General features: G+C 49.5%; 1 protein-coding gene and 2 long non-coding RNA genes across 6 annotated transcripts; 1 reads left to right on the top strand and 2 right to left on the bottom strand.

Annotated features, from left to right (window-relative positions):
• Window positions 1–444: 444 nt before the first annotated feature.
• On the bottom strand, window positions 445–2,918 carry LOC143436298 (uncharacterized). Its single transcript, XR_013106432.1, has 2 exons — window positions 2,637–2,918; window positions 445–2,532 (listed from the first exon to the last, which is right to left on the bottom strand). It is a non-coding gene; the product is annotated as an uncharacterized LOC143436298 (long non-coding RNA).
• A 43-nt stretch (window positions 2,919–2,961) lies between these two features.
• On the top strand, window positions 2,962–16,935 carry Pip4k2c (phosphatidylinositol-5-phosphate 4-kinase type 2 gamma). Of its 4 annotated transcripts, none has more exons than XM_076920431.1 (11): window positions 2,966–3,227; window positions 5,562–5,659; window positions 7,760–7,856; window positions 8,347–8,490; window positions 12,847–12,993; window positions 13,155–13,193; window positions 13,715–13,828; window positions 14,142–14,409; window positions 14,590–14,693; window positions 14,851–14,950; window positions 15,242–16,935. In XM_076920431.1, the coding sequence occupies exons 1-10, from the start codon at window positions 3,054–3,056 to the stop codon at window positions 14,929–14,931; spliced, it is 1,266 nt and encodes a 421-aa protein (XP_076776546.1). In that variant the 5' UTR covers window positions 2,966–3,053; the 3' UTR covers window positions 14,932–14,950; window positions 15,242–16,935. The 4 variants fall into 4 exon arrangements, with proteins under 4 accessions (XP_076776545.1, XP_076776546.1, XP_076776547.1 ...); XM_076920433.1 differs by adding an exon at window positions 3,401–3,538 and having other exon boundaries at window positions 3,091–3,227; window positions 14,851–16,935; XM_076920430.1 differs by having other exon boundaries at window positions 2,962–3,227; window positions 14,851–16,935.
• LOC143436296 (uncharacterized) lies at window positions 16,786–17,505 on the bottom strand. The gene is made up of 2 exons (XR_013106430.1): window positions 17,349–17,505; window positions 16,786–17,043 (listed from the first exon to the last, which is right to left on the bottom strand). It is a non-coding gene; the product is annotated as an uncharacterized LOC143436296 (long non-coding RNA).
• Between the last annotated feature and the right edge of the window lie 116 nt (window positions 17,506–17,621).

Here is a 17,621-nt window from a genome sequence, read left to right as displayed (position 1 = left end):
GGGTAACTCCTCACTCCAGCTCCTTCTGTCTGCTGTTTATATCTCGCCAGAAAAGTCACACAGCAGGACATATCCTTCCCTTCCCCTTACAGACAAATGATGAATCTCTTTTCTCTGGTCGTATTTGATTTTTGAGACAGGGACTTATTGTGTTTCTCTCACTGGCCTAGAACTCCCTATGTAGACCAGGCTGGACTTAAACTCAAAGATCCACCTGACTCTGCTTCTGTGTGCTGGAATTGAAGGTGTACGTTACCACCACGTGCACAGCTGAACTTATTTTCTTACAGCCAGCTCTGCAGAAGCAAGCTGCAACTTCCTGTCCTGGGACTAGCTAACCCCTGCTCTCTCTGCTGCATTTTCTAGAGTTGCCCTCAGTCAGGATGTGCCCAGTACACCTAACCTCACTGACCAAGCCAGCTCAGTCAACTGGGTCTCGAGTGAGGGGGTGAGGATTGAAAAAAAAAAAAAAAAAGACAATTAGACAACATTATAACCTGACTCCAGCCTGTGCTGGGACTGAATCCGGTTTATTTTTCTCCAGCCTGCTTTTATACCATTCTAAGTACGTGCAAGCCGGGCAGTGGTGGCGCACGCCTTTAATCCCAGCACTTGGGAGGCAGAGGCAGGCGGATTTCTGAGTTCAAGGCCAGCCTGGTCTACTGAGTGAGTTCCAGGACAGCCAAGGCTATACAGAGAAACCCTGTCTCAAAAAACAAAACAAAACAAAACAACCCCCCCCCCAAAAAAAACCAAAACAAAACAAAACAAAAAAAAACCTAAGTACATGCAAAGAATAAGGTCAGTTCTAAGGCATAAACAAAGTAGTTAAGGGACAAAGCATAAACAAAGATCCCATGATTACTGTATTCAGAGAATTAATAAGACCCATCAAGATATAAAGAACACATTCCTCACCTGTTCATCTTGAGCCTTTCTTGTCCTAACCCAACGTCAAATTCTTGCCAAATTCCTAGAAGGTGGTCCCCAAAACTCTCCACACCACCTTTTCTGTCTGTGTGTCTATGGCTTCTTCAGTCTCTATCTGTCCTTTCTTCATCCCCACCCCAAGACAGGTTTCCAGGACCAAGCAGTGCAGGATGAAACAGGATCCCTGGCACCTGGGGTTACAGGTGACTGTGAACCGCTGTGTGGATGTTAGGAACCGAACCCAGGTCTTCTGGAAGAGCAGTTGGTGCTCTATTGAGCCATCTGTCTAGCTCTCCACAGCAATCCTTAAACCTGTATTCCCAGCCCAGAGTGCTCTGCTAAACATTGGGCCCATGTATCCAGTGCCCGGGTGGCACCCTTTTCCAGTCACCAGTCTCTCGGTGTAGCCGCAGCCAGGGACTTCCAGTTCCTCCTTTGCTTCAAAGTTCACGCCCTCAGTGAATTTTCCAAATGGGCCTTGAGTTGTCTGTATTTAGTCATGTGCTTCTATATTTACTATGGAACTGGGGACTGAGCCCAGGTCTTGCACATGCTAGCCAAACACTGTAACACTGAGGAACACTTCCGGCCTCAAACTATGTGCCTGTAAATACTATTTCCTCTTCACTGGGTTAGCTCGCCATCAGCACAAGGGTTTCGGCACTGTTTGTCATCCACCGGAATGTCTGAACAAACATACTAGCAGTGTGAAGCGGAAAGGGTCTCCTGCGCCCACCTCCCCTCTCTAACCTTACGTCTGCACACACTTGCTTTGAGCTTGCAGTCACCTTACTCCCTACAACCTAGGCAAACTAGGCTCCTTTGGTCTTCATCTTTGTGCGCTGTTCTCTGCCTAGGAAGCCTTTTAACATCTTGCTCTGAACTTACCTTTCTATTTATTTATCTTGGTTTTTCGAGACAAGGTTTCTTTGTATAACCCTGGCTGTCCTGGAACTAGCTCTGTGGACCAGACTGGCCTGGAACTCAGACATCTACTTGCCTCTGCCTCCCAGAGTGCTGGACTAAAGGCACATGCCACCAAACCCTGCTGGATTTAGCTTTGTTCGCCTAGTAGAGAGGCTGGCTCTGCCCCCTCGAACTGCCGCTGTCACCTGGCCCACCTGGCCCGGGAAGCCTCTCGGAAGGCACCCTGACCAATTACACTTTCCTTTATGAATTATCACTGTTCAGCACATGGCTTCAGCGCAGTCCTTAGCTCTTAATACTGCAGCCTTCTCCGTTGCTGGTCAGGGCCTTTAGACTTTTAATTACTCTAGGGTGTAATTTTTTCTTTGCTTCAATCAGAGGAGAATCAGCCTAAAAAACGGTAGTGGGTTCAAGTTATGGCCTCAATAAATACTTGTTGAATAGATGAATTAATAAACGAATTCAAAAGAAACTTGAGGCCATGACCAAAAATTTTATACTTCGAGGAGATGAAGAAATGACTTAGCAGTTAAGAGGAACAGCTGCTCTTCCAGAGAACCATGTTCGACTCCCAGCACCCACATGGTGGCTCACAATCAGCCACAACTCCAGTTCGGAGGATCTGAGGTCTTCTGGCTTCCGGGGCACTGCACTTACATCGTGCCAGCCAAACACCTATATACATAAAACAATTATATATATATATATATATATATATATACACACACATATATTTAATACACACACACATATATATTTAAATTTGTCATGTCCCTTACTTTGCAACCCCAACTTCACGGAGGAGCAAGCCACACCTCCATAATACCCATACTTGGTATGAGAATGAGGCAGGAGGATAGCAAGTTTGAAGCCAGCCTGGACTAGGTAAGGAGACCGGTCTCAGAGCCTCGGCGTCTGTCTCTGGACCGAGCTCCCTCACTAGAAACTGGACAGAACCGGAAACGGCGGAAGCGCCGCCCTACACAGCGCAAACTCCGCAACCCTGCGAGCGCAACCCGCGCCAGGTGACCGCCGCGCGGCCAAGGGGGCGGAGCCAGCCTCGCCCCGCCCCGTTCGCGCGCCGGGGGGGCGGGCCTCCGGTCACGTGATGACTGCGCAGGTGAGCACCGCTTCCGGGTCGGGCTTCGGAGTCGCGGCCGGCTCCCGCTTCCACTCGCTCGGGTGCGCGGGAGACTATGGCGTCCTCCTCCGTCCCTCCCGCCACCGCACCCGCGGCAGCTGGAGGCCCCGGCCCGGGATTCGGCTTCGCCTCCAAAACCAAGAAGAAGCATTTCGTGCAGCAGAAAGTGAAGGTGTTCCGGGCCGCCGACCCGCTGGTGGGCGTGTTCCTGTGGGGCGTCGCCCACTCGGTAAGAACCGGCCGGGACCCCGGCTCCTGCCCCTCGGCCTGAGGCTCTCCCGGGTCCTCGCGCTGCCGCCTCTCCCCCGCCCGGCCTGCTTCCCAGCGCGCCATTCCCGGGTGTCCCCCGGCTGGCTTCTGGTGTGGACTCTTGTCTCTCCCTACCCTTTCCTCCTCCCCTAGAGTTTCATCTTCTCAACCTGAAATCCAGCTCTGTTCCTTGACTCCTTCCTGTCAGGTCCAGCCCCAGGCTACAGGGACTGGCCAGGATCCGGCTGCAGCCAGAGGGACATTAAGGGGAGTGGCTCTGAAGGGTTATTGGTGAGGTCCGGGTGCGACAGTGCGTGAAGCGTGTCTGGGTACTACTGCCTGGCCTAAGAAGTGGTTTGATTTCCTCTCCGCCTTGCTTTGGAGCTCCAGTCCTTTCGAGCCTTGGCTTTTTCTGGGAATGCCTCTAGGCTTTTTGGCTCTTCTAATCCTGCTTGTCCTTTCTAGAGATTCAGCGTTACACCACTCGGACCCTAGGGATGCCCTCACTGAGGTCGAAATGATAATATATATCTTTGGGCTTAGCTGCGTCCCCATTGTTGGTTGGAGTGATGGTATTTGGTATAAATGGAGTTATCTGTAACCAGGGAAAGGCTGAGGAGCTGTGGTCGCAAGGATGTAATTGGTGGACTTTTGAAGCCGGAAGGGGCTCGAAAAGGTTCAGCTAAGACCAACTGGCCCAGTATACCTCCTGTCCTGAGGATATCGTGGAGGAGCCGAAGCTAGTGAGGCATAGCTGGTTTTCTCTTTCCTTAGATCGGGAGTAGGGTCATGCAGTGGTCTTGATCTTGACAGGGACTGTTTTGGTTATCAGCTAATTTGGGTTGTAGACATATGTTGTGGAGGTGCAAGGGGTTGAGGAAGAACGAAACATTCTTGTTTTCTGATTGGAATATCACTGGTGGTCAGTTAGCTGCCTTCTGCCTTGGCTGCTCTCTCGGGGGTATTCTCTCTAGTCAGGAGTCCATGTAAGGCACTTGCTGTGGGTAAGATGAGTGGAGAGTAGGTGACTTTCCCATCCCTGTGGAACATGTACATACAGGGGAGGGGTTTCCTTTGGTAAGAACTGGAAGAATTACCTGTAAGTCCTGCCTCACACTCTTTACACAAAATTTAGGCTAAAGTAGAACTTTAGCGTCTACACCTTTATTTCCAGCCGCACACATGTACCTCAAGTGTGTAGATCAGAGAAATTTCCTGAACATATGTCTTAGTGATGATTCAGCGTGCTTAGCAGGTGGCAGGAAAAGCTGAATTTCAGGCTGGGAATCTCAAGTAATTTTTTTTTTTTTTTTTTTTTTTTTTTTAAATTTCTGAAGGAATACGTTCTGTCCTCTTTTCTCCTGAGGACAAGAGCAGTTGCGTGCACTGCGGCACGTGGGATTTCGGTTAGACTGCAATCTGTAACCTTTGTCAAGTGGGCAAATGAGGACAGAAATCATCTGTTCATTTAATAAGCAGTTTGGGGCCACTGTGTGCCAAACACTGTATTAGCTAAACATCTGCAAGGTGCCTGTTAGAAGGGGCCCTTGCCCTAGCAGAGCTCAAAGCTAGGTAGAGGGACTTAATATAAGCTAGGATTAAAGTTCTATGCAGATGTACTGTTAGAGGCGGGGGCTTGGGGGGGTGGGGGGGCTGTAGTAACACACATGAGAAAGGATGGATAAGAGTCTCCCCTGAGTTAGTGGGCTGCAGGGCTTGGGGACCCATGGAGCTTATGCTACCTGCATCCCACCCGTGTCCTTCCTGCTGTCGACTTCCCTGCACCGAGGGAGCAGACTTTGTCTCAGAGATCAGTCCTTCTCCCTCCACCTTCTGCTGAGAACTGGGTCAGAGTGATCTGGAAGTGTCCTTTCTGTAAGGAGCTACTCAAAGTATAGGGACATTTCACTGTGCATTGCTGTCAGCCCCTTGCAGTTCCACTAACTCTCTGTACTTTAAAAATACACTTTCTTTAAGCATGCAACTGTCTCAGGGTTCTTTTCTCTTTTCTTTTCTTCCTTTCTTTCCTTTTTTTTTTCTTCTAGAATTTCTCACAGCTTTAAAAATAGTCCTGAGTTGCTTGCGAGGCTTGCCAAATATAAAATGGCTGTTGTGAGCATGAAGTTCCCTGGGGGTGGGAGTGTGAGGAGTGTGAGGGTGGCTGACAGCAGTTCTCGGGCAGCGGATGGGGTAGGGCCCTTCTGTCACTTCCTGCAGATGTGCAGCCGGTCTCGTGAGGGAGCTTTGGGATGCTCTTTCATGACTCTCGCCCAGACCTAGCTTCTCATGGCCGGTCCTCCTTGTGCTTCACCAGATCAACGAGCTTAGCCAGGTCCCGCCCCCAGTGATGCTGCTGCCAGATGACTTTAAAGCCAGCTCCAAGATCAAGGTCAACAATCACCTTTTCCATAGGTGAGTGGTCCTCACCCTTCTCTCAGAAATCTAGAACAGCAGAGGGCCAGTAGGGTGGGCAGGGAGATGGCCGCTTGAGGAGGAGGGTTCAATACCCAGCACCCACATGGTGAAAGAGTTAACCTACGGCCACAGGATGACCTGTGACCTCCAGATGAGCTTTGTGGGGAACACACCTACCCACACTCACACAAACTTAAGTGTTCAAAGGAAGAAAAAGAAGTAAGGCCTGGAGTGGTGGAGCAAGCCTTTGATCTCAGCACTCAGGAGGAAGAGGCAAGCAGATCTCTGCAGGTCCAGCCAGGGCTCCATAGTGAGGCCCTTCCTCAAAAACCCAAGAGAATAGCAAATAGTCTTACATTTTTAAATGAATTAAAGAGTTTATGTTTAGAAGTCAAATGCAAAAATTCAGTTTAGTGAAAAAAACAAAACAAACAAACCACCTAAATGCTCAGCAGGAGAAGGCTGTTGCTTCCAAGGTTAACAACCCGAGTTCAGTCTCTAGGACACACATGGTGGGGTGAGGTGAACAGGTTCTGCAAGCTGTCTTCTGACCTCCATGCACATGTGTAAGCATACACACACACACACATACACACTCATACATGCAAGCACGCACGCACATACACAGGAATAAGTAGCTGGATGTAGTGTTGCACACCTTTAATCCCAGCACATGGGAGGCAGAGGCAGGTAGATGGACCTCTGAGTCCCAGGCAGCCTGTGTACATATTGAGCTACTGGCCTACATAGACTACATAGAGAGACCCTGTCTCAAAAATAACCAATTAATTAATTAAAAATTTAGATTTAAATATTTCCAAAGTTACCCACATCTTGTCTATATACCTGCTGCCTTTCTTCTAGTCTGTTCCATCGAATAAATACATTCAGAAGCTTCTGGTAGGAATTCTGTGACAAAAAAAAAACTCGACCTCAAGTTCCCCTCTAATATATTCAAAATATCAGTAAATACTAATATTTATTTGATTGGTTGGTTTTTCGAGACAGGGTCTTTTTCTGTATAGTACTGGCTGTCCTGGAACTCACTCTGTAGACCAGGCTGGCCTTAAACTCACAGAGATCCGCCTTCCTCTGCCTCCCAGTGCTGGGATTAGAGGTGTGTGCTACCACTGCATGGCTATTTTAGGATATTTCTACTGGGCTTGGGATTTAAGGAATGCTCCTGTTTGGGTGTTTGGATGTGAGTACTGCTTTGCTCACAGCATTGACCAGCAGAGGGACTTAGACAGGTCACTCGGTCACTCCGAGACACTTGCTCTTTCTATGATGTGATAACAGTATTCCTTCTGAAGCTGTCAAAGGCTGAGGCCAGAGTATAAGGAGTCAGGCTTAGCCTCTGCTACATAACATTTTAGGGCTAACCCTAGGCTATATGACCCTGTCTCAAAAACTAAAACAACAAAGACAAATGAAGTTGTGGCTGGGGAAATGTTTCAGTAGTGAAGAGCGTTTATACAGCAAACATGGAGACCTAAATCCCAGTAAACACAAAAAAGCCGGGCGTGGCTACCTGTGCCCGTAATCCCAGCACTGGGCAGTCAGAGGGAAGTGGATCCGGGAACTTGCTGGGCATCGCGCTTATTAGAAATGGTGGGCTTGCCGGACGGTGGTGGCGCACGCCTTTGATCCCAGCACTTGGGAGGCAGAGGCAGGTGGATTTCTGAGTTCGAGGCCAGCCTAGTCTACAGAGTGAGTTCCAGGACAGCCAGGGATACACAGAGAAACCCTGTCTAGAGAAGAAAAAAAAAAAACACGGTAAGAAAAAAAGATATGGTGGGCTTTGGGTTCAGTCTCAAAGCATAAGGTAGGGGCAACAGAGGAAGACACTGGACATCCTCCTGTTGCCTCTGTATTGGAGCACACAGGTGCGTGCACCACACACTCACGTGCGTGCACCACACATGATGCCACACATGCACACAGTTGAGCACACTCCGCCCAGATAAATGCAGTAAGTACTTGACAGGCTTTCCTGAGAGCGAAGCCAGGCAGCGGTGCACAGGGGCTTTATAAACAGGCGAGCTTCCTGAGTGTAAAGCGATGCTGATTTCTCCCCTTGAAAACTCTGTATTTCAGAGAAAATCTTCCCAGTCATTTCAAGTTCAAGGAGTACTGTCCCCAGGTCTTCAGGAATCTGCGGGATCGCTTTGCCATTGACGACCACGATTACTTGGTGAGAGTCTGTTGGGGTGAGGGTAGTCTCTGTGTGTGTGTGTGTGTGTGTGTGTGTGTGTGTGTGGTGTATGTGGCCATGGGCGTCTTTGGAAATGTGGTGGAGCTCATCAAGCTGTCTGGTGGGGCAGGACGTCCATACATGTAGAATTGACATTCAGTTGCACTCAGTCATGTGTGCTGACCGAATTAGGAACCCTCACTGAATCTCTTCCCTGAGGGTTTATTGTGTTGTATTTACTTATTGTGGCTTAGTGGATGTGCATGTGTGGGAGTCAGGAAACCTTTCTGGAAGTCATTCTTCTACCACGTGAGTCCCAGGGATTTAATCCCAGTCATCAGGCATGGGGGCGAACACCTTTCCCAGTGAGCCTTCCCAGCAGTCCGCTGCAGACTCATCCTCTTTGAGAAGGGGTTGTTTGGCCCTTCTCCCTGTATCTTTATATAGGATGGAAAGAGGTGCTTCTAGCCTGCTCTTTGTCTGTCTCCAGGTATCCCTTACTCGAAGCCCTCCAAGCGAAACCGAAGGCAGTGATGGCCGCTTCCTTATCTCCTATGACCGCACTCTGGTCATCAAAGAAGTGTCCAGTGAGGACATTGCGGACATGCACAGCAACCTCTCCAACTACCACCAGGTCAGGCCTCCCCAGCCCTGCTGTCCCACTGTGTGCATGCAGCTGCCAGAGCCCACAGAGCTTTCCTGCTCTTTGCTGCAGGCTGTGTCTCTCCCTCAGAAGCACTGCTCAAATTCTCATTGAACACAGGAAGTACAGTAACACAGAAGGGCCTCGCATGCCTGCTTATGTTTGACTTGACAGAAATGGGAAGAGTCTCTTCCCACTGGGCTCGCATTGTCTAAAACCAGTTTGTTTTCTGTGCATGAGCACGGAGGTCAGAGGACAACTCTCAGGGGTTGGTCATTCTTCCATCGTGTGGTTCCAGAAACCAAACCCAGGCTCACAGGCCTGGTAACAAACACTTATATCCAATGAGCCATCTCACAGATCCTTAGGAACTCATTTTATTTAAAAATTTATTTTTATTTTATGTTTATGGCTGTTTTGCCTGCATGTATGTTGGTACACCATACCAACAGCACTGGTGGATTCTGGGGAGCTGTAGTTACAGACAGTTGTAAGCTGCCACATAGGTGCTGACAGTGAACCCATGACTCTGCAAGGGCAGCTGGTGGTGTTAGCTGTTGAGCCATGGTTCTAGTCCCTAATATTTTTTAATTAAAATTTTTATTTTTAAGCTGGGTGTGGTGATGCATACCTTTAAGTTCAGTACTAGGAAGACAGAGGCAGAAGATCTTCTGAGGGGGTTCCAGGACAGCGAGGACTACACAGAGAAACCCTGTCTTGACAAACCGATATAAAATTTATTTATGGGTGCCCATGCCACAGCGAGCTGATGGCAATTGGGTAGCTCCATGATCTGGCCCCGGGGACCGAGCAGACTGCAGGCTTAGAGACAGGCACTTGTAGCTGCGGAGCAGAGCCAAGTCGCCAGCCCAGAACTGGATTTTGAGTGATTGCAAGTAGAGGTTAATCGCTGGACAGGGTGGACAGGGTGGCAGAGAGAATTCTAGGCACAGGGACGAGGTGTTCGTTACAGCACAGTACCGTGAAGGTGTTTGGTAGTGGGAGATTGCAGGAATCCTCTGTAGCTGGGAGGTGTGGTATTAGCAATGTTAACCTAGAACCAGGTAATGAAAGGGCCTGTAAGTTGGATAGAAATCTGGGCCTTATCCTGGAGGTAGTTTTTAGGGAACTGAAGATACTATTTAGAAATGATACAGCTCACACCGAACATGTATGAGGCCCTAAGTTCTCTTCTCAGTACCATAAACAAAAGACAGAGAAAGGAAGGAAGACACAAAAAAAGCAAGCAGGCAAGAAGTAAGTATAGGACCACCCCTCTGACAGCGTATAGAGTGAGGTGTTAATTGTTGCAGTCTAGGTGAGGAGGAGGAGAGTATGGAAGAGCCAAGCAGCAGGCTGCTGGGCCTGTGAGGAGGCCAGGAGTTAAGGCAAAGTCAATGATTGGGAAACAACAAGGAAGCAGGCTCTGGGGGGAATGGGGCAGATCTGGACATGGCCGCTCCAGTTCATCCTGCTTCTGTTTCATATGTCTGAGGTGATTGGGTATGGGTGGAGAATCCAGCAAAGAAGAATAGGTTAGGAGTTCTGCATCAGTAAGTGCTCACCAAAACCATTGCTCACCACTTAAAATCACTATAGTTTTGAAGGGAAAACTATGGAGAGAGACACACATAAATAAAAAGACATAAAATCTTTCTTAAAACTACAAACGTTAAGAAGCAAGTAAAGTGTGCATGAAGGAGACCCACGTGGATGGGCTGTTTGGAATACCAATACCCCAGTGCATCCTATGCAGGACAGGGCAGGAGGAGAGGACAGTGGGCTGAAGGAGAGGTTGGTCAGCAGGACCAAGTGCACAGATGAAGTAACCCAGCGACTAGTCTCCACTGGGTCTCACAGCTGAGGAGCTGACTGTTGAAGTCGAACTTCAATGATGTAGCTGTTTCTGAGAGTAATGGCTTATTCATTATTTTATTAAAAGAGTTTATGTGTGTGGGTGTTTGCCTGTGCACAGACGTCTGCCACATGTGTGCCTGGTGCCCTTGGAGGCCAGGAGAGTCGGTCAGATGGAACCTGGGTCCTCTGCAAGAGCAGCCAGTACTCTTAACCACTGAGCCTTCTCTCCAGGTCTCTGCTGATGGCTTTTGTAAGGTTATCTTTTAAGAAATTGGACAGAGAGAGCAGTTTTGTTTTTGTTTGAGACAGGGTCTCATGTAGCCCAGGGTAGCTTTGAACTTTGAACTTTGAACTTACTGAGTAGCTGATGATGACCTTGGACTTCAGATCCTATGACCTCCACCTCCCAAGTGCTGGGATTGTACAGTGCAGGTCCCCACACGGGCTTTCTGCCAGCTGTGCTCTGTTCCCAGCCCAAGAACAGTGTTTGATTTGAAGGGGATCAACCCCAGGACAGGACGGCCTTGGATTTGTATCTTTCTCTCTCCTCAACTGGCCCCGACCCCCGAATTCTGGAATTACAGGCTTGTATTACTATACCCAGGTGAGGAGTTCACACTGTGGGCTGGGATTGTAGTTTTCCTGGTAGAGTGCTTGCCTACTGTGTATGAAAACCAGCACCAAGGAAACCAGGCATGCTGGCACAAGCCTCGAATCCCAGCACCCAGGAGGGGGAGCAGGAATTTGAGAAGTTCAAGGTTATCGTGGCTACAGAGTGAGTTTGAGACCAGCCTAGGCTACCTAAGACCCTGTGTCAAAAAGAGAAATAAATTCAAATGGCAAGCTAGGTTCCTGTGATACCAGCACTTAGGGATGGAATGAGGAAGACCAAGTGTTTGATTTATTTTGAGTAGTTAACAATTATTAATATTTTATTGTTATATTTTATGTGTATGGGTATTTTACCTGCCTGTATGTCAGGCACATGTGCGTCATATACATGCCTGGTATCTGAAGAGGTCAGAAAAGACCTTTCTGTTTCCTGCAATTGGAGTCATATATGGTTGTGAGCCACCATGTGGGTGCTGGGAATTGAACCTGGGTTCTCTGGAAGAGCCATCTCTCCACTCCAAGTGTTTAAAGTTAGCTTTATTAGAAGACAGCCTGGCAACATCTGATTCTGACTCAGAAAACAAAGCAGACATGGGCTAGAGAGTCAGCTCAGTGGTGAGGAGCACCTGCTTCCAGAGCACCTGACTGTGATGATGTCATGTGGCTCACACCTGCCTGGAACTCTAGTTCCAAGGGATCCTCTCCTGGGGCATTTACATAGACACATAATGATTTTTAAAAAGAAGGCTTTGCTGGGTGTGGTGATACACACCTTTAATCCTAGCACCTCTGAGTTTAAGGCATGATCTGTGAGTTCAAGACCAGCCTGATCTTTAGATCAAGTTCCAGGACAGACAAGGCTACATAGAAAAACCCTGTCTCAAAAAAAACAAGACAAAATAAAACCACTGAGAAATTTAAGTAACCTGGTAGTGGTGGTACATGCCTTTAGTCCCAGCACCTGGGAGGTAGAGGCAGGGGATCTCTGTGAGTTTAAAGCCAACCTGGTCTACAGAGTGAGTTCCAGGACAGCCAGGGCTACACTAGGAAACCTATCTAAAAACAAAAAGCAAAACAAAACAAAGGCTGGAGTGATGGCTCAATGGTTAAGAGCACTGCCTGCTCCTCCAGAGGTCCTGAGTTCAATTCTCAGCAACCACATGGTGACTCGTGATCATCTATAATGGGATCTGATGCCCTCTTCTGTCACACAGGCACACATGCAAATAGAGTGCGCATATACACACACACACACACACACACACACACACACACACAAACCTTCTGAAGAAAAAACAATCCAAATTAATTGCAGATTTCCTTGTAGACATCTGTAGTACGGAAACCTAGCCCACCAAGAAGTAAATCTAAGTTTAACCCTGGTTCTTACTTGCACAGATACTAAGAATAGTAATACCGCCAGGCAGTGGTGGCGCACGCCTTTAATCCCAGCACTTGGGAGGCAGAGGCAGGTGGATTTCTGATTTCAAGGCCAGCCTGGTCTACAGAGTGAGTTCCAGGACAGCCAGGGCTACACAGAGAAACCCTGTCTCGAAAAACCAAAAAAAAAAAAAAAAAAAAGAATAGTAATACCTATCTCCTTCTTGAAAAACTATAAAGGTAGCCAGGTAAAGTGGCTCATTCCTGTAATCATAACACTTTGAAAGTAGAGATAGGAGGATCAGGAGTTCAAGACCGACCCCAGCTATGTGAGACTCAGTTTCAAACAGCGAACAAAGAAATGAAAAGGTGGTTTAAAGCTAAGAGATGGTTGCAGCAGAAGTCGGGAGGTTTCTGAGCTGCATGACCTCTGTCCCTGTGCTGACTGTGTCTCTCAGCCAGCCTTTCCTTATCCCTGCCTCTTGTTTTCTTCCCTAGTACATAGTGAAGTGTCATGGAAACACACTTCTGCCCCAGTTCCTGGGCATGTACCGAGTCAGCGTGGAGAATGAAGACAGCTACATGCTTGTGATGCGTAATATGTTCAGTCATCGTCTTCCTGTGCATAGGAAGTACGACCTCAAGGTACGAACGGGATAGCCTGGGCTAAAGGAAAGACTGCTCATGGCCTGAGAATGGTGGTAGGCTTGGCAGGGCACTGGGTAACCTAAAGGAGAGGTCCCTCAGGAACTGTCTGGCTGTTCCTCTAGCCACTGCTTCTCACTTAGCGTTTGCTCTCTTCACAGGGCTCTCTAGTGTCCCGGGAAGCCAGCGATAAGGAGAAGGTAATATTCCTTTGAGGTGATAACTGTAGGGATAGGGATGGATGAAAGGGGTCCCCTTAGGATAAAGAGGCAGTTCTCCATACTGGGTACAGGTTGCCAGATGCTTATTCTACCTTAGAGTACGGAAAAGGAACCAGATGGTAAACTACTGATGGTAGGGCAGCGGGGACAGCTGCCGTCGGCGTAGGCTGGTCTGTGCTGAAGGTCTGGGGATAGGCAGGAATACCAGGCTCACAGAGCGAGCCACGAGCTCATCTCCCACACCTCTCCTGGGCGCTTGCGTTCCAGCAGCTATTTTGACTGAAGAGGAAGGAAGGAAAGTCAATACGGAGGGCCTTGACTGCCATCCGTAAGCAGACAGCGGTGGGTGTAGTCTGAGGTACAGCTGACTGTGAGCCCAGACGGAGGGCAACTGTAGGGCTGCTTCTCGCTTCAAAGCCTGAGGTGGAGAGAGCCCTGGATGGAGGCAGGAGTCTCTTGATGCGGGATCCAGTCCCAGGACTTCCGTATGCCTGTTCTAGGTGAAAGAGCTGCCAACACTGAAGGACATGGACTTTCTCAACAAGAACCAGAAAGTGTACATTGGTGAGGAGGAGAAGAAAGTGTTCCTGGAGAAGCTGAAGCGAGATGTGGAGGTGAGCAGGGTGCTTGTCCAGTCAAGGAGCGTTACCTTCCATTCATGGTATGAGGTGGATCTTGCCTTTATTCTTTTGGGAGGGGGGTTCTAAATGGAAAGTTAGGAATGAACCAGGAGAAACCCCTAGGCCCATCAATGGCTAGGGAGTGGGTGGGCTGGGTGCTTTAGGTTCTAGGACTTGAGTACTGGTGCAGTGGTCCGCCATGACCCATTTCTATACTCTTCCTGGGAGGCCCTGAAACAAGAACGGAGATGCGTGGGTGGTCCCTGGAGTTGGGGGACTGGACCTCTGACTTGTCTGTGGGTCTCAGTTTCTAGTGCAGCTGAAGATCATGGACTACAGCCTTCTGCTGGGCATCCACGACATCATCCGGGGCTCTGAACCGGAGGAGGAGGGCCCCGTCAGGGAGGAGGAGGCAGAGTGGGGTGGGGACTGTAACCTGACTGGACCGCCTGCTCTGGTGGGCTCCTATGGCACCTCCCCTGAGGGCATTGGAGGCTACATTCATTCCCACCGGCCCCTGGGCCCAGGAGAGTTTGAGTCCTTCATCGATGTCTATGCTATCCGGAGTGCGGAGGGTGAGAGAGAACCTGGACATGTTAGGGGGGTGGGGTGGTGGGGACCCTCGGGAGACAGAGACCTGGGTGGTGGGTGGAGAAACCACTTAGCTTTTCACAACAAAATCTCGTCTGCCAGGGGGGGGGGGGGAAGAGTTAGGACTATTGTACCCTGTCCTCATTGCTAGCCTCTCTCCCCAGGGGCCCCCCAGAAGGAGGTGTATTTCATGGGCCTCATTGACATTCTGACACAGTATGATGCCAAGAAGAAAGCAGCTCATGCAGCCAAAACTGTCAAGCATGGGGTGAGAGTTCCCCACAGCCTTTCCTTCTTGGCTTGACGATTTCTCTGGAGAGAGAGTTTCTGGGGTCAGAGCAGTGGGGTGGCTGAGGATGGCGGTGGTGGGGTGAGGGAGGTGGTACTGCTCTGTTAAACTGTTCCTGTTTCCTCTCTTCCCACAGGCGGGGGCAGAGATTTCCACTGTCCATCCTGAGCAGTACGCTAAGCGATTCCTGGATTTTATTGCCAACATCTTTGCCTAAGAGGCTGCCTGCCTCCAGGGTGATTGCTACTTTATGTTGGAGGTGGCGGGTTCTGAGAGGCTTAGGGGAGCTGCATTTGGCCATACTTGTCTTCTTTGCTAAATTCAGGCTGCAGGCTCCTTCCATCCAAATAACTTTGTTCTGGTGGATAGGGTTTTCCTGCCCCAGAAATACACTGTCCTTTCTTCCTTTGTCCATTTCTCTGCCCTCCCTCCTTGCTCCCAGTCAGTCCTCCTGCTTCATTAGAGTGTTATTGTCGACTCTCCTAAGTGCCTTGATCTTTGAAAAATATCTTGTTTCTATGAAATAGGAGGAGCTGGGGGTAGGGGTTGTTTGCCATCTTCGGGACCTGACTGGACAGTGGACATGGCTCAGCAACTGCCCTGGATGCACTTTGCTGTGTGGAAGAAACTGAATGTCTGGATTTTGCTGATACCTCTATGGGGCACTTTGTGGCATGCTTCCTTTCTGGTAAGCCCTGGAATGGAGGGCTTTCAGGGTGCTGCAGATGTGGGTGCAGGCATTCACACTCGGACAGTCTGGCCTGGAGGTCAGGTGGGGAGTGGTCAGCAGGCTGGCACCTCACAAGGCAGGACCTAAGCGGACTTTTGTGACTATGCAGAGGATGGAGAAGGTCCCTGTCTCGAATTGACTGTTCCCATTCTCCCACCCTACCTCTCCTCTTCCCATGAGCACTTCTGGGTGCAGGAGCCCAGAGGCCAGAGGTGCCCAAGCTTAGGTGCAGGTGTGAGACTGATGCCGCACTTACCCACGACCCTGTGCCTTGCTGGTGAGCAGGGAGAGCCGTAGAGTCCAGGAGGACATGTCGCAGTGCAGGGTTCATTCCCTGTGTGGCACCCTTTCTTCCTGTCCAGTTACTCCCAGCTTTCTAGCAGAGGGAGTAGCTCCATCTGGTCTGCTTCCATAATCCCGAGAGGATAGAGATCTCTGATCTCCCATGTGGGAATCTCCCATCCCTGGGACATGAATACCTAGCACTTTCTCCCTCCTCAAAACCCTTTTCTGGTTGGAGTTGTTATTCTGTCCCCTTCTGTCACATCTTCCACTGCTAATGTGTCTCCCAGGGGACAGATGGCCTTCTTTGTCATCTCCACTCTCCACCCCCAGAGAGGAGTCAGAGCCATAACTCAATCACCCAGTCCCCTCCAAAGACAGCTGAATATTAATGCACGGTATCCTCAGAATGTAGAGTTGCTGCTAGGCTGCTAGGCATGGTAGCTCAAGCCTGTAAACCCAGCACTCAGGAGGCTGTCAAAATTACTCAGAGTTCAAGGCCAGCCTAGGCTACTGAGTGAGACCTGGTCTCAGGAAAACTCAAAATAGGTCTGGGTTTGAGCACTGGAAATTCTAGCTGAGTTGCCCAGCTTGCACGAAGCTCTGGGATCCACCCCCAGCACCACATAAGCTGAGTGCAGCCTTGTGCAGCTGGACTCCTAGCCTTGGGAAACAGCGGTAAGGAGGGGCCAGCATTCAAGGTCATCCTCAGTTACTTGGCTAGGCCGAGGCCAGCCAGGAAACGTGAGACTATCTTGGGGAAAACGATTCTAAGACAGATTGTCTTTGGCTCTGCCCAGAGCCTTTGGAAGCAGACCCCCACCCACCCTTGCTGCTCTGCTCCCCTGCGGAGTGCGCACTCTGGAGGTGGGGTGGGCATTGAGGGCAAGAAGCTGCTTTGCTGTGTGACCATGAGGTCCTCAGGGAGAAGCCCACCCTTCTTCCTCCACCAAAGGAGACAGCAAGAGTTGTACCCATTTGGGGTGGGAGGGGTCTGGTGGGTCTCCCATCTCACAACCAACCTTTCCCTGTTGAATGCAATAAAGTGACAGCAGCAGCTGTTCTTACAACTGGGTTTCTGACCATGAGGTTGTCACGGGCAGTATCACCATCTTCATTTATTGCTTCTGTTTTCCATCATTTTTTTTTGTTAATAAAATATCTGTATTTACTCCCGATATTACAATAAAATAAATTATTTGATCTAAATCATTCACAGATTTTTTTTTCTTTTTGAAAACTCTAGGGGTTGGGGATTTAGCTCAGTGGTAGAGCGCTTGCCTAGCAAACACAAGGCCCTGGGTTCGATCCTCAGCTCTGGGAAAAAAAAAAAGAAAGAAAGAAAACTCTTAAGGAATTCATCCTGTGTTTAAGAGATGCAGAGACCAAGGGAAAAATATTGGCTCCTGAGTATGTGTGTGTTGGGGCAGGGGCATATTCTAAGATGGATGTAGACTTAGAGGTGTGGGGTACCATGGGAGCGGAAACTAGGAATTGAGCACTAATGGCGGCCAGGGGGGAGTGGGATGATGTGTCCTTCTTCCCTATGCTCTGGTTCCTCCATCTGTTAACTTTAGTGAGCCTCTGGGGGTACCAGCTATGTGGGAAGGAATTCTGCTCACCCAGGCTTCCTGGGAAAGCTGTCTGCTTAGAGGACAGGAAGAGTACAGCAGGGTCCTGGGAAAGTGAAGGAGTGACCAGTCCTCCGGTGGGGGGGGATGGAGAGGGGTGGATGACGTGGTTGTTGCTAGTCTGGGAGATTCAGTACGTCTTGGCTGAGGAGGTCTTTCGGCTGGTGGAAAAACCTGGCTTTCTGTGGCCCCAGGGAAGTGAGTTGGAGGAGGCGGAGACGCTCGCTCTGACGGGAAGCAGAGCGGAGCAGAGCTTTTTTCTTT

Source organism: Arvicanthis niloticus, chromosome 22 (assembly GCF_011762505.2).
Source record: "Arvicanthis niloticus isolate mArvNil1 chromosome 22, mArvNil1.pat.X, whole genome shotgun sequence".
Taxonomy (NCBI): Eukaryota; Metazoa; Chordata; class Mammalia; order Rodentia; family Muridae; genus Arvicanthis; species Arvicanthis niloticus.
Note: the sequence above shows the minus strand (reverse complement) of the source record. Positions and strands in the feature narration are given on the sequence as shown.

Bases quoted from the DNA above. Each gene is read 5' to 3' on its own strand.
- Pip4k2c (XM_076920430.1), top strand. From the start codon at position 3,054: ATGGCGTCCTCCTCCGTCCCTCCCGCCACCGCACCCGCGGCAGCTGGA. The intron at 3,228-5,561 runs GTAAGAACCGGC...GTGCTTCACCAG, and splicing joins TGTGGGGCGTCGCCCACTCG to ATCAACGAGCTTAGCCAGGT. The intron at 14,410-14,589 runs GTGAGAGAGAAC...CTCTCTCCCCAG, and splicing joins TGCTATCCGGAGTGCGGAGG to GGGCCCCCCAGAAGGAGGTG.